Source organism: Zymoseptoria tritici, chromosome 2, assembly GCF_000219625.1.
Source record: "Zymoseptoria tritici IPO323 chromosome 2, whole genome shotgun sequence".
Classification (NCBI taxonomy): Eukaryota; Fungi; Ascomycota; class Dothideomycetes; order Mycosphaerellales; family Mycosphaerellaceae; genus Zymoseptoria; species Zymoseptoria tritici.
Genome location: NC_018217.1, coordinates 2719623 through 2735063, shown reverse-complemented (window position 1 = coordinate 2735063; position 15441 = coordinate 2719623). Strand labels below are relative to the sequence as shown.

The 15441-nt window shown below is 53.9% G+C and overlaps 6 protein-coding genes across 6 annotated transcripts; 4 read left to right on the top strand and 2 right to left on the bottom strand.

Annotated features, from left to right (window-relative positions):
* Window positions 1-452: 452 nt before the first annotated feature.
* Window positions 453-2601, top strand: MYCGRDRAFT_99247 (uncharacterized protein; the record flags this gene model as incomplete). Its single annotated transcript, XM_003855341.1, has 2 exons — window positions 453-2080; window positions 2135-2601. The coding sequence occupies 2 exons, from the start codon at window positions 751-753 to the stop codon at window positions 2485-2487; spliced, it is 1683 nt and encodes a 560-aa protein (XP_003855389.1).
* A 465-nt stretch (window positions 2602-3066) lies between these two features.
* MYCGRDRAFT_108228 (uncharacterized protein) lies at window positions 3067-4531 on the top strand (the record flags this gene model as incomplete). Its single annotated transcript, XM_003855342.1, has 4 exons — window positions 3067-3166; window positions 3221-4150; window positions 4211-4373; window positions 4435-4531. The coding sequence occupies 4 exons, from the start codon at window positions 3085-3087 to the stop codon at window positions 4529-4531; spliced, it is 1272 nt and encodes a 423-aa protein (XP_003855390.1).
* Window positions 4532-5478: 947 nt separating this feature from the next.
* Window positions 5479-6138, top strand: MYCGRDRAFT_37393 (uncharacterized protein; the record flags this gene model as incomplete). The annotated part of the gene is made up of 1 exon (XM_003855343.1): window positions 5479-6138. The coding sequence occupies one exon, from the start codon at window positions 5479-5481 to the stop codon at window positions 6136-6138; it is 660 nt and encodes a 219-aa protein (XP_003855391.1).
* A 672-nt stretch (window positions 6139-6810) lies between these two features.
* Window positions 6811-8640, top strand: MYCGRDRAFT_68826 (uncharacterized protein; the record flags this gene model as incomplete). Its single annotated transcript, XM_003855344.1, has 3 exons — window positions 6811-7412; window positions 7461-8373; window positions 8425-8640. The coding sequence occupies 3 exons, from the start codon at window positions 6916-6918 to the stop codon at window positions 8638-8640; spliced, it is 1626 nt and encodes a 541-aa protein (XP_003855392.1).
* A 97-nt stretch (window positions 8641-8737) lies between these two features.
* On the bottom strand, window positions 8738-10084 carry MYCGRDRAFT_36755 (uncharacterized protein; the record flags this gene model as incomplete). Its single annotated transcript, XM_003855049.1, has 2 exons — window positions 8738-8877; window positions 8932-10084. The coding sequence occupies 2 exons, from the start codon at window positions 10082-10084 to the stop codon at window positions 8738-8740; spliced, it is 1293 nt and encodes a 430-aa protein (XP_003855097.1).
* Window positions 10085-13487: 3403 nt separating this feature from the next.
* MYCGRDRAFT_91020 (uncharacterized protein) lies at window positions 13488-15416 on the bottom strand (the record flags this gene model as incomplete). Its single annotated transcript, XM_003855048.1, has 1 exon — window positions 13488-15416. One exon carries the CDS (start codon window positions 15414-15416, stop codon window positions 13488-13490), a length of 1929 nt encoding a protein of 642 aa, XP_003855096.1.
* Between the last annotated feature and the right edge of the window lie 25 nt (window positions 15417-15441).

Genomic DNA, 15441 nt, shown 5'->3' with positions numbered 1-15441 from the left:
GCCCACACGATCAGCACCGCTGGGGTTTTATCGTTTCTCGTTTGTTACAATCACGTGGGTCCCTCCACCATCGACCACCTTGCGAGACAGCCTGCTAGTTCTAGTCCTTGAGATTTGAGGTGTCATTCGACTAGTTCTACCTGGTGGGTCCCACTACGCCAACGTGCAGTCGGTTCCTCCTCCGCTCGGGACTTTTACCAGAGCAAAGGTCCTCGTCCGCATTCCACGTGTGCTGCAAGAAGCACTTCACCTTTTCCTCTCCCGACCAGGACTGGACTGCTCCAAGTCAGTCCCGAACCCTTCATCATTCCTCTCCACCTCTCCGGAAGCAGTTCTACCAACACGACCCGCAAGCCGGCCAACATCCCCCTCCACACCCTCAGCTCCTCGAGTCGCCGGCGACGGAGCAGCAGTATCTACAACGAGAAGGGAGACCGTGAACGCCTGACACGGCGCTCCGGCTCCGCCTCCTACGACGAAGACGATTACGACGACGACGAAGACGACTTCTCCCTCTGGAGTGACACCGGCGATCTAGTGGATCAGCTCGGCGACGCAGAAGACCCGCTCGCAGCCCACCTTCGCTCGGCCGTCGACGACCGCGGACGCCCACGACATTCGAAACGAGTCCGCTTTCCCTCGAACGAGAAAGAACGCCAATCTGGCGTCGATATAAAGAAGGAAGACATTCGAGTGCCCAGTCCTGCTCCCCTACCGCTGAGTTGGGGACAGAGATTGCTGGCTAGGACCATGGCTCCCAATGATTCGTCCTCGCGCATGCACGGCCTGCATGGCAAGAAGCTGATATACTTCCTGTCCATCTTCGTGTCGTTGGGTGTGTTCTTGTTTGGTTATGATCAGGGTGTGATGTCCGGTATCATTACCGGGCCTTACTTCAAGGACTACTTCAACCAACCTTCACCAGCTGAGATTGGCACTATGGTGGCTATCTTGGAGGTGGGAGCCTTCATATCCTCGATATCGGTCGGACGCATTGGGGACATGATTGGGCGGAGAAAGACAATCTTATACGGAGCATTGGTTTTCGTTGTGGGTGGAGCGATTCAAGCATTCGCAACTGGTATGCCCATGATGTTGCTGGGCAGGATCATTGCTGGTCTAGGGGTGGGAGCGTTGAGCACGATTGTGCCGGTATATCAGAGTGAGATCAGCCCGCCGCACAACCGCGGCAAGCTGGCGTGCATTGAGTTCTCTGGAAACGTCTTTGGATACATGTGCAGTGTCTGGGTGGACTACTTCTCCAGCTACATCAAGAGTGACTGGGCATGGAGGCTACCATTGCTGATGCAAGTCGTGATGGGAGGTCTGCTTGCTGTTGGATCATTTCTCATCGTCGAGTCACCGCGATGGCTGCTCGACAATGATCACGACGAGGAAGGCATCGTTGTCATTGCAAACCTCTACGGAAAAGGCGACATCCACAACCAAAAGGCTCGGGACGAGTACCGCGAGATCAAGATGAACGTTCTGCTTCAGCGACAAGAAGGAGAGCGATCTTACAAAGACATGTTCAAAAGATACTCCAGACGTGTCTTCATCGCCATGTCTGCGCAAGCCCTTGCTCAGCTCAACGGCATCAACGTCATTTCCTACTACGCTCCTCTGGTATTTGAGCAAGCTGGATGGACTGGACGAGATGCTATCTTGATGACAGGAATCAACGGAATCACTTATTTGGCTTCGACAATTCCTCCTTGGTACCTGGTCGACCGCCTCGGCCGCCGTTTCATCCTGCTCTCAGGAGCCGTGGCCATGATCATCTCACTCTCCGCGATCTCATACTTCATCTACATCGACATCAAACTCACGCCGCGCTTGGTGGTCATATTTGTCATGATTTACAACGCGGCCTTTGGGTACTCTTGGGGTCCCATTCCTTGGCTGTATCCGCCGGAGATTCTACCACTCAGCATCAGAGCGAAGGGTGCAAGTCTATCGACGGCATCCAACTGGGCTTTCAACTGGTTGGTGGGAGAGATGACACCGATTCTGCAACAGTGGATAAAGTGGCGCCTGTATTTGGTGCACGCATTTTTCTGTGCAGTCAGTTTCGTTGTCGGTAAGTCGAGTCTTGTGGAAATCATAAAGGGATTATCATGCTAACGATATACAGTCTACTTCCTCTATCCCGAGACTGCCAATGTGCGTTTGGAAGACATGAACTCACTTTTCGGAGACGCTACCACTGTCGCGCCCACACCGGAAACTCTCGCAGAAGCAGAATCACTCTTCAGCGGTAATCGCTCTCCGTCATCGTTCCGACTAGGCAACCAGGACGACGAGGTACCAGACATGGACTTGCAGCCTCCAGACGTCGACATTCAAGACGGCAAGCCCATCTTGAATGAGCGCGGAGAAGGTGTCGGAGGCTGGATCAGCAACGTGGTCAAGCGCGCCAAAGGCGAGGACCCCAACACTCAAGGTGGCAGTGGGAGGTACAAGCGTGTTGGTCAGGACTATGATTAGAGAGCAGGGCCGGTACATTGTGTGACAAAGCAATTAAGCGTGATGCGATAGAAAAGAGGCGACATACGCCAACTTGAATAGACAGACCTGGAGATGTACAACATGTAGAGATCCAACCCACAGGACATAATGTGATCTTGAGGCGTTTTGCATAATTCCAGCGCAAGTCCACTTCACTGCACAAAAAGTTGCGAAGGACGACTGGACCCTTGAATTGACGGCGCTGCGACGGCTTGGACGGGCCTCCGCCTGAAAGCAAAACGGAAACTTCCAAGAATTATGACTTTCTACTTCTACCTCTCGTATCTCGCCCACACAGTTGAATATAAAAATTCTGAAGATACAAATAGTATCTTTGGTACAAAAAGTCTCTTGCTATGTTGTTGTTCTTGTTTCGAGATCGTTGTCGTGGTGTCAAAAAGGGTCGAGAAACTTGAGTTGTCGCTGCTAGACTGGGTGTCAGAATTTCCGTTTTGCTGTCCCCACCTTGGACGGGGAATCCGCAGCACATCCCGTCCTGACGCGGCATGCCCGATCGTCTTGTCTTGATCACTGCCACATCTCCCAATGTGCTCATCCGGAACAGCATAAATCAACATGTCGCAGACATTAGAGCAGACCGACGCATCGAGCAGTCATGACGAGCCAGTGGAGAAGCAGAAGAGTCGCAGACCTCCGAGTAAGCACCAGACGAGCGGCGCGCAGAGAGCGGAGTACTGACGGCTTTCAACAGACAACGCTTTCCGACAACAACGTCTAAAGGCGTGGCAACCCATCCTCACTCCGAAGACCGTCCTCCCTCTCTTCTTCGCCGTCGGAGTCATCTTTGCGCCCATCGGAGGCGTGCTCCTATGGGCCAGCTCCACCGTTCAGGAACTCACCCTCGATTACTCAGAGTGCAGTCGAAGTGCTCCGCCATGCGGCAACAACAACGATGGATACGCCCCGATCCCCAGCGGCAAATACTCGAATTCTTTCAAGACGAAGGTGGAGAATGCAGATCTGCCAACATGGTGTCGAGAGACCATTGATGTGGGCGTCGGAGGGGAGGACAACAACTTCATGAACATCAGCACGACGGCTTGCCGAGTGCAATTCTACATTCCAGATGAGCTCGCGCCACCGGTGCTCTTCTACTACCAGCTCACAAACTTCTATCAAAATCACCGACGATACGTACAGTCGTTCGACGAGAGCCAGCTTAAGGGAAACATCAGGTCGGCGGCGGAGATTGAGGGCTCTAACTGCGACCCTCTTCAGACCGAGATCGTGAATGGCGTCCAGAAGGCATACTACCCATGTGGTCTCATTGCGAATTCCATGTTCAACGATACCTTTATGAGCCCGGTGTTGCTGAATGGGCGAGGAGAAGGCGCTTCGAACGGGGTCACCTACAACATGACCAACAAGGGCATTGCCTGGTCCACGGACGATGATCTCTACGGCAATGCAAAGTACAAGAACGATGAGGTCGTTCCACCCGTCAACTGGCGTGTGCGGTACCCAACCTACAACGAGACGTTTCCAATCCCGAAAATCAAGGAATGGGAAGAATTCCACGTGTGGATGCGGACGGCAGGTCTGCCGACGTTCAGCAAGCTGGCTTTGCGTAACGACAATGAGAAGATGGAAGTTGGAAGATACGAGGTGGTGATCCACGACTGTAAGTGAAGTCGGAAGACGACCCGGCATCCAGGTTATGAGCTGACACCATCACGACTAGACTTCCCCGTGACCATCTATTCCGGCACCAAGTCGATTCTCCTGTCCACGCGTACCGTCATGGGCGGTAAGAACCCGTTCCTCGGCATCACCTACATCGTCGTTGGTGGCCTTTGTATCATTCTGGGTGCTCTCTTCACAGTGACGCAACTCATCAAGCCACGGTAAGATCTGCGACTCCGTCGACCTGCATATCGTAACGATGACTGACGACGCACAATGCAGAAAACTTGGCGACCACAGCTATTTGACATGGAACACCGAACAACCCAGCACAGCAACTACTACCGGCAGAGCACCAAGAAGTAACGAAGCTGCATGAACATTTCACTTTCATTGTCATATTGGATTCGGGTATACTTGGCGTTTTGGAGTATCAGCAGTCCATCGGCAAGATGGAGAGAATCTGGCTGGGGAGGTACTCTTGAATATCCTGCTTGTTACATCTGGCCTGAATCACAGATCTCTGTTCACACTCTCCATTGACAAGGTCTTAGTCTGATCATCGCATGTGCTCGATACAGCCGATGGAGCATCTTCAGCCGGCTGCTTTCTTTTTGAGCGTCCTCGCCCCAAGCGCCACATGATTCGGATTGTGCTCCGCGGCATTGATGGTGAGATCTGATCTGAGTAGCCTTACGGCTGACCTTGAAGGACTCGGCTCTAGATCCTTCTTTCACATCTTGACCTGGGTCCAGACGGCATCTTCAGCCTCCACATGGCCTTTGTTCATGTTAACTTTTCTTGTCCAACAGGCAAGTTCAACCGCAACCGTCGATATACCAACTACCAAAGGCCCGGGATTCGGCATCCAGACCGTGATTGCCAGTCTACTAAAGGGATGGTATGGCACATGCGGCTCAGCCGGCCAGTCGCTCATATTCACCCTGGAGTGCAGCAGGTACCATATGCTTCTTTAACACAAACTGCATTCCACGGCATATCTCGAAACATTCCCCGGCACGACCAACTTCAACGTCACCTCTGACTGCACGATCAACCATGAAGCTCCTCACGTTCGTCTTTGCGGCGCTGGCCGCCGGCATGGCACACGGCGCAAACAATCCGATCTCGTCCTTCGTAGACCCAAAAACAAATCTCACCATCAAACACTTCAACTGCGGCGTGTCACGAGCCTCCGGCTCCAGCGACTTCAACAAGACCATCAAAGCCCTCAGTCGCAAGCTTCGACATCACCAGACCGGCACACGAGCACCGGCGCTCTTGAAGACGAGAGAAGACATTCCAATAACCACCATCAACGCATACATGCACATCCTCACCACAACCGCCAACGCCGCCCTCTACACCAAGAAACAAGCCACAAAGCAGATCAACGTCATGAACACCGTGTACAAACGCATCGGCCTGAACTTCAAGCTCATCGAAACTGACATAACCGTCAACGACGCATGGGCCGTGGCCGATGGCGCTGACATGGACGCTATGAAGCTCGCGCTCCGCAAAGGGACCTACGCCGACTTGAACCTCTACTTCCACTCCGATCTCACCAGTGGCATTCTCGGAACCTGCACGCTACCCTCGCAAGTCCAGGTCGGCATGGACAAGGCGCTGTACGCTTCCGATGGATGCAATATCAACGCCAACACGATGCCTGGAGGGTCACTGACGGGCTACAACCAGGGTATGACGGCCGTGCACGAGACGGGACACTGGTTGGGACTGCTGCATACCTTTGAGGGATACTCCTGTGAAGGCGAAGGCGACATGATCGATGATACGCCAATGCAGTCTTCGAGTACGGATGGGTGTCCGACGGAGGTGAAGGATAGTTGTCCTGGGTTGCCAGGCGTGGACCTGATCCACAACTACATGGACTATAGCTCGGACTCGTGCTACACGGGCTTTACGCCGGGACAGGTCGCCCGAATCAGGGCGCTGTGGGAGCAGTATCGGAAGGGATACTAGAGGGTGGTCTGCTGATGGATGAAGGTGTGGACTTACGACTGCGCATGATTGATTGAGACGGCCTTTGATCTGCTTGAGTACATATTTATCGTGGTCCGTTCTTGTGTATATATACCTTTTATGATGAGCTCAAGATGCAATTTCTACGCCGTGTGTTGCTCGCCTTCCCATAAATATACAGAAGTCAGCCTTACATCGTGCAGGGTTGGAGGTGTTACTTGCCTGGAGGTGTTACTTGCAAGACTTGTTGCTTCTGCACGACTCATCCTCCTTTGGCTCTGCATTCAAACTTCTTCGGCCATAAATTGACTCTCATGCCACGCACTTGTTGAAAGCGCATTTGTCGCAGTGTGGTGTCGCTGCCATGACCGAAAGATGGCCTGACCTGATGAAGTAAATCCCCCTGCCAATGATGGATCCAATCATCAACGAGGAACGGCGGTAGCGAAAGATAAGCCGTCTTGTCCAGGCCCAAGCCACTTTCGCTTCCTTCCTCCACTTGACTGGCCGGACAATAGCCGGTCTCCATTCTCCTCACCATCCCGCCAGGGACCCGATAACACCAGCGGAATGTCGCCGAAAGCTCCGCCATAGCTACATACCCTACGCGCATCCGGTCGCACTCCTATATACTTATCTTTCGACCTGGGATCATGGACACTGCGGACTGACGTTCACTTCGATTTAACTTCCGGGACCGTTGACACTGGAAACCTGACCTCACGTGGGGAACTACCTCCTACCGCATCTGGCGATATCTTCTACACAAAATCAACCATGGACGCCGTCAAACGAGGCATGTCCAGCGATGGAGCGCGGCGAACCGGCTCGGTGCACGCAGCAGCAGCGGATGCAGATCTGGCGAAGATGGGCTACACGTCGGAACTACCACGAAGTCTGAGCATGCTATCGGTTCTGGGAATGTCCTTTGCGATCATGGCCGTGCCATTCGGCCTCAGCACGACGATGTACATTGGTCTGACGGATGGTCAAAGTGTGACGATTCTCTGGGGATGGGTGCTGGTTTCTCTGATCTCCATGAGCATTGCTGCCTCGCTGGCCGAAATTTGTGCGGTATACCCGACTGCCGGTGGTGTCTACTATTGGAGTGCGATGCTGGCGAACAAAGAATGGGCGCCGCTGGCTTCGTGGATTACGGGATGGTTGAATCTGGTTGGCAACTGGACGGTGACGCTTTCGATCAATTTCTCGGGAGCGCAGTTGGTCCTCAGTGCTATTTCGATATTCAAAGAGGACTTTGTTGCCAATGCATGGTGAGTTGAGCCTTGTCAGAGATCGCTGATGCGAAGCTGACTTGTCAGGCAAACGGTCTTGATGTTCTGGGCTCTCATGCTGATATGTTTCCTTATCAACGCATTCGGTTCCGCATACCTGGATCTCATCAACCGCGTTTGCATCTACTGGACGGCGGCCTCAGTTGTGATCATCGTGGTCACAATCCTCGCCATGTCCGACAACTATCGATCCGCCGAATTCGTATTCAGCAACTACGACGCCAGCGCATCTGGATGGCCGTCCGGCTGGGCTTTCTTCGTTGGCCTACTCCAAGCTTCGTATACTCTGACGGGATACGGTCTGGTCGCTTCGATGTGCGAGGAAGTACCGAATCCAGCACGCGAAGTTCCCAGAGCTATTGTCATGTCCGTCGTGGCTGCTGGTGTCACTGGTGTGATCTACCTGATTCCCATCCTTTTCGTGCTGCCGGCCGTTCAGGATCTTCTTGATGTCAAGAGCGGGCAGCCCATCGGCTTCCTCTTTACTCAAGCAACCGGCTCGAAGGGTGGAGGATTCGGTCTGCTCTTCTTGATCCTTGGAATCTGGCTTTTCGCAGGTACTGGCGCTTTGACAGCTTCAAGTCGCTGCACTTATGCCTTCGCTCGTGATGGTGCGATCCCAGGAAGCCGATGGTTGGGCACGACCAACAGCAAATTGGGAATCCCGCTTTGGGGACTTGTCTTATCGACCGTGGTCGATTGCCTGCTTGGCTTGATCTACTTCGGATCGACGGCAGCATTCGGAAGCTTTACAGGTGTCGCTACCATCTGTTTATCGTGCGGCTATGGTCTTCCGATCCTGGTTTCGGTGCTGCGCAGGAGGAAGCTTGTGAAGCACTCGACGTACTCCCTTGGCAGATTTGGCTTTACCATCAACATCATCTGCTTGGTGTGGATAGCATTGGCGATCGTGCTGTTTTGCATGCCTACCAGTCTTCCGGTAAGCTCAGCGATAGGATTTCCTTGGTACGCCGGCTGACATCTTCTCCAGGTCACCGCAAGTTCGATGAACTACGCAAGCGTGGTCTTCATGGGCTTCGCAGCCATCAGCGTCGTGTGGTACTTCATCCGCGGCAGGAAAACATTCACTGGACCTCCGGTGGTATCCGACGCAGACCCGACCATTGTTGGCCAAGTGGAGTCCATCGACAGCAGTGGAGAATCGGCAACGAGGACGAGTAGAGAGGCGAAACCTGAGTTGAAGTAGTCTTGACGACCTTCACTTGCATTGCTCCCACCAACCTTGATATCGCATTCATAAATTTTGTGCATATGCTCATGAGGTACAGGAGATGGCCAACATCTCACAGCTTCGTCTCCTTTTTCGGTCCCATGAATCCGAACATGAACCCTGCGATCTTGCGCATCTGGATCTCCTCACTACCCTCGGTGATTCTGTACCTTCGATGATGTCTCCAGATGTGTTCGAATGGGTAGTGGCGGCCTGTGAGGGGAGTCAGCGAGGATCAAACTGCACAATATCACTTGATAGACTTACTATAACCCCAACCACCATGAGTCTGGATCGCCTGATCGGCAGCTTGCGTGCACAATCTGTTCGCCCAGTAATTGCACATGCTGACCTTGTCGCTTACTTTCTGCTCCACCTCGCGATGAGGCATGGTGTCCATATCGACGGCCGTCTTGCGGATCAGCAGCCTCAACATCTCGCATTGGGTCTGGAGTTCTACAAGCGGGAATTGGATCGCCTGGTTCGTGGCCAGAGGCTTGCCGAAGGGTCGACGCTTGCGGGCGTACTCTACTGATTGGTTCACGCAGTACTGGGCTGCGCCGAGAGAGGATGCAGCTTGACGGATGCGATTCTCGTGGACGAAGGCTTGCGCGACTTGGAGACCATCTTCTGCTGGTCCGATGATGGAGGATGCCGGAACACGGACATCAGTCAGGGAGATCGTGGCGTGGTCGGTAGGCATGTTCAGCGTCCATTGGTATGACTCCACCTTCAGGCCGGGCGTGTGGCGTGGCACGTTGAAGCATGTGATGCCCTTGGCGTCTCCATCCTTGCCGCTTGTTCGGGCAAAGATGAAGCAATTCGTCGCCTTGTGTATGCCCGTCTGCCACATCTTCCCACCATTGATAATGTAGCTGCCGTCTGACTGCTTCACGCCCTTTGTCGCCATGAAGGTAGCGTCACTGCCATGATCCGGCTCAGTGAGACCGAATGTGATTCTGACTTTGCCAGCAAGTCTGCCGTGTATGAGCTCCTTCTTCTGCTCTTCGCTGCCGAAGTGCTGCACCATGATCACATCTGAGAAGTTGCCACAAATGGAGTGCTCGTTCTGCAGATCGTTGAACAAGCCCAGGCCTTTCGACGCTAGGTGCTCTCGGATCACTGACATCCACAGATTACTTCCTCTTCCAGAGTCGGTATTCTGGCCACCAAACTCCTTCGGCAAGCTGAATCGGAAGAAACCAGCTTTGTCCGCTCTCCTCGCCGCTTCTCTCAACAGCTCTTCCCACTCCTCTCGAGGCAAGCCGCCAGCGTCCCAGTTCGTGCGGGCATGTTCGCGGCGGTGGTCGAAGAAGCGTTCGTTGTCGTCCTGTGCCTGTAGTGGTTTGATCTCGCGTTCAATGAAGTCGTCCAGTCGGGCGAGATAGTTCTTCAAGTCGTCGGAGACCTCGAAGTTCATGGTGAAAGAAGTAATGTCACAGTAGGGAAATTTCAAGAGGCGAAATTGAAGAAGCGTCGATTGAAACTACTTACAATCGCCGCAGCATCTGCTGATCTACATATGTGCTTCGTGTGAGGGTCGTGGTTGATCTCGCCCGAGGTCGACGAGCTTCAAAAGAGGAGGAGACTCGGCTCACCTTCCCTTTCCCTTCCCGGCGAGTCGACTTCACCGACGCCAACACACTAACCACCTCACTTCCTCTGCTCACTCCCACACGAACGCCTCCATCAGCATTGTCGGCCGCATCGACTCGTGACATCGGCATGTCGCCTCATCAGAATATCACACATTTACTGGAAATGGCCGTCAATGATTCAATCCACGAAGTTCCCGATTGAGCTACGTCCAGTCCAGGAGAGATTCGTCCTGGCAATAGCATGTACCTGGAACATGGCATCTAAGCATTCATCTTTGCTCGCTTCGGTTTACAGGAGCCGACGTCACATGGAGGACTCGTTGGTTATTTGAATACTATTCCAGCTTTGCCAGAGGACCGGATATGCTGTTCCACATGCGGCCAGGCAGAGGGGTGTGTTCGGCGGCCATTTTACACTGCCCGAGGTGCACACTGCTCTCTCGGGACTTTTCGTCGTTCATTGCTTGTCGACTTGGCTTTTGACGACATTCGCGTCATGCAATTCTTGAACGAGCTGCACGACGTCGCATGTGAAATGCCACATCTCACTCGTTCAGTGTCACGTCGATGTATTCGGAGGAAAACCCCAGCACCCTCGAATTTCCTCGTGGAGCGTTGAGCGACAGGATCTCTACGTCCCCGCTACGCTTCGGACTCCTTTTGCGGACCAGGATGTCTATACGCATGCGAAGAGCATCGTGGGCGGAAATATGCGGATACATGAAGTCTCTCTCAGTCACGCCTGGTATATTTGCTTCGATCCGCGCTCGCATTGCATTGACGGCTACCTTCAAGCGTTGTTTTGCATCCACAACTGATGTGAACAGATTCGCCGATTGCAGATCTTCAGCTGCGAGTACAAGCCCTTGTGGACGTTCTGGACCTCCACTTGCTGAATATCGGCAATTGCCCTCTCGGAGCACTGAGTGATGGGCCCTTTACGTTACTGTTCATTGGTCTGGTCGCATCGGGTTGTACTCAGAGAGAGGAGCACCGGCATTCTTCAGCGACGACTCTCGAAAAGAACAGTTCGTGGCATGGTCGCAATGAAGTACTTGCCAAGAGGTGCACCGGCAGTCCCATTGACTATTGAGCGAAGGGAATCCTCGATCCCTGAGCGAAGGAGCCGCCATATGCCAGTCCAGAGGCAAAATTGCACTGAACGGCTTGGAGAGAGGTGCACCAGCACTTTCCACCAAGCACTGAGAATCCTCATCGAGCACTGAGCAAGGACCTTCGTGTGCTCGTCCACGGGCATGGTCTCATTGCATTACTTGGACAGAGGTGCACCGGCACTTCCCATCGAGTACTGCGAGACTTCATCGAGCACTCAGTAAGCGACCTTCCGTGTGCCCGTTCAATAGCATATCCGCATGGAGCTTCGAAGAGAGAGGTGCATCGGCACTCCCCATCGAGCACTAAGCAAAGGACCTTCCACGTTCCTGCCTGGTAGCATGGTCGTAGCAGGTTGCATTCTAAGCGAAATGCTTTAGCAATCCCTAGCGAGCACTGATCGAAAGACCATATACGTTCCTGTTCACTGGCACAGTCCCCATGACGATGCTCGGAAACAGGTGCATTGGTAATTTCTACTAAGCACGGAGAGGAAGACACTCCGTGTGCACGTCGAGTAGCATGCTTCTTAACGGAAACGCTCGTACACAGGTGCGTCGGCAATCTCTAGCGAGCACTGAGCTACCAAGCACTAGACGGGAGGCCCTCTATGTGGACTTTCAGTGGCATGGTCGCATCAGAATACTCGGAGAGACACGGCGGCATTCCCCAGGAGCACTGAGCGGACGACCCTCCATGTGGACTTCTCGTGGCCTGGTTGCCATTCACCATGTGGAGCCACAACGAACGATGGACATACATCGGAAACAGGCTTCATCGTCAGCGAGCACCGAGCGGAAGACCCTGGGTGTAGACCTTGAGAGGGAAGGTCCCTGTTGACCACCTGGAGAGCCATCGCGGACGATGGCCATGCATCGGAGACAGATCCAATTCCTAGTGAGCACTAAGCGGAACACCCTCTGTATGCACCTTGAGAGGCATGGTCGCTTTTTACCAATTAGAGAGGCACCGCGGACAATGGACAAACATCCGAGACAGGTCCATCGGCACTCCCGCAAACACCGAGCGGGAAACCCTTCGTGCGCACGTCAAGAGGCATGGTCGCTGTTTGATAATTGGAGAGGCACAGCGAGCGATGCGGGAAATCACTCGGATCTGCGTTTTTTGCCGAATTTTGGCTGCTAGGCTGGCGATAATCCCCAGCGAGCATCAAGGGAAAGACCCTCTGTGTGCACGTTAAGTGGCATAGTCGCCATTCACTACTTGGAGACAGTAACGGAGACGAGTGCACTGGTAATCCTAGCAAGCACTGCCCGGAAGATCCTCTGTGGGTCCGATGAGTGGCATGGTCGCTATGTACTATTGGGAGAGGCACAGCGGGTGACATAGGAGATCACTCGATGGTTGCATTTTCGAAAGACCCTCCGTGTGCACCTTGAGAGGCATGGTCGCCATTCACTACTTGGCGAGGCATAGCGGGTGACACGGGAAATGACTCGTGGTTGCATTTCCGTAAGACCCTCTGTGTGCACGTTGAGAGGCATGGTCGCCATTCACTACTTGGAGACGGTAACGGAGACTAGTACCTCCGTGGCTCCGCTCAAACCGCACCACGCAACTCGGACTCCAGTAGCTTGGTTGGTATGGTGTAAGCTCGAAGGACGAAAGCATTATCGTTGCTTTCATTCCTCTTATACAGATCCTTCTCGAAATACATTTCCTTTCTCTGGCATAGAATGCACAGTCCAAGCCCACGGAGTCAGACACATGCGGTGCAATTTGAGCGGGATCACGGAGGTAACTGGCAATCCCAGCGAAGGATTGTCTCCGGCAAGCACTGCGCGGAAGACCCTCTGTGTGTACGATGAGTGGCATGGTCGCCATGTACTATTGGGAGGCACTGCGGACACATGGGAAGTCGCACGATGATTGCATTTTCTTGTCCAAATTCCTGGCTGCTAGACTGGCAACCCCCAGCGAGCATCAAGGGACAGATTCTCTGTGTGCACGTTGAGAGGCATAGTCGCCATTCACTACTTGGAGAGGCATGCGGCGGGCGATGTGGAAAATCACTCGATGTTACATTTCTCGCCAAACTTGGCTACTGGACTAACTTTTGGACCCATTTCTCGCGCGCTATTGCTCAAACCATCAATCCTCGGTGAAGGGAGAGTGCTTGCCGTCCCAAACGGAAGCATCCTTGACCGTAAAGGCCACCTCTCCCCGGAAGACAGCCTCGTCGCTCTCGTCTTCGACCTTCATCCTCGCCTCCTGCTGCGGTACCAGCACATTGAACTCGATCTCCATGCCGGAAGCAGACTTCCGAATCACCACCACAACGTTCAGCTTATAGCAGATCTCTCCGTCTCCTGCGGTCACCTGATCAAAATGGTGAGCGTCCAGCTGCTCCTGCGGCAGCTCCATGTCCACGTCCCGCCACTTGTGCACTTCGTCGTGCATGGTGTACTCCTCGGCGGAGCCCTCGTTCGGCAGGAGGCGACGCTGCGAAGCGGCAGAGTCGGCGAACCTCTTGCCGAGACACACAAATTCCGCCGTGATGTGAGGGCGCTCCACCGGAATGTGGAAGTGCATGTTGATGTGCCTCACCTCGTTGGCCATCATCTCACCTTGCGCAATGATCGTACGGATGCGATCGTCGACCACATCCACATTGGGATCGATGGGGCTTCTCTCCACCCAAGGCATGTATTCGACCTCTCCTCCCACCATCTCGTCTTCCGTCCATGAGTCGGCGTGGGCTGGATTGGCACGGTCGAAGATCTGTCGCTGGAGAATGGCGTATCCATATCTCTCCGGAAGGTGCTGGTCGATGATGTTGTTGTATCGCAAGAGGGCGCCTTTTGCCACTGGGAAGCAAGCTGTCTGGTCCGTATCGCTTGGTCTGATGACGTTGATACCGCGAGGCTCATACTCTGCTTTCAGTCTCTTCATGGCGTAACCGCTCCCGGAGAATCCGCCGGTCACGATGATGGCGTGGGGAAATTGATCTGGCTTGATCTGACCATTGATGAGGATGATGACGGCGGAGATGACATGGTCCATGGCTTTGAGCATCTCCTCGCGCGGCACACTGAAACTCTCGTACTTGCTATCCATTCCCGGAATTATGCACACACGAGAGAGGTCGGTTGTCTTGAATTCCTCCTTCACCTTCGCAAGCGCAGCCAGGGTCCGGCGGACAAAATCGCGCGGCGTCACACCAAGCTTCTTTGCCGCTCGTGTTGCCCAGCCCTTGGCCTTGATGCTCAAGAGCCATTCGCGCAGGACTCTGTCGACTTGGGCTGAGCCGCAAATGTCGCCACTTGAGTGGCCGAGCGTACGGAAGCGACAGTCGAGGCTGATGTCGTCTTCCAGCTGGTTGGCAACACAATCCGCCGTACCACAGCCAATGTCGGCGGTGATGATGATATCGCCCTGCCTAAAAGCGGCGATGAGAGGGTTGACGATCTCGTGCGCAGCTTTGTCGACTAGGTAGGCAATGACGGCCTTGGACTCCGAGGCAAGCACCACGTGACGAAGTCCAGAGTTGCTTGCGGCCGATTGCATGCGGTAACGGGCGTTCGGCGTCCAGCTGTCCGGGACGGTGATGCGTACGCGCAGCTCATTGAGCATCTCGTCCAGTTGCTGAACCGTCAGAACGTGAGCGCCACGGTTGCGTTCCATGATCTTGATGTGTTTCTTGCCATCGCTAACGACCGCGCGCAGATGATCTTCGAGCAATTGCTCATATTCCTTGCCAAGCTCCTCCAAAACGTCTTGCACACGGGCCGTCACTTCTCGTGCGCCTGGTCGATTCGAGAGTGGGAGCTTGAAAAGCGTGATGATCCGGTCGGAGACGTCGGCATCGTCGTTCGCAATCGCTTGGAGTGCATGGCCGTGAACAAACGTGCCATCATCCAGCCACGTAGCCATTGCAGGCTCTTCAAACCCGGCGTCTTCGATCATGACTGTCGTCGGATCAGACACGCGGACACCATCGCGGAACATGGCGTAAGCAATCGTGCTGTGTCCCGTTCCCCAATCGATCGTCATCTCGATCGTGTCTCGAGGCGCGGCCATGATGAAGATGATGGCACTCAGGCAA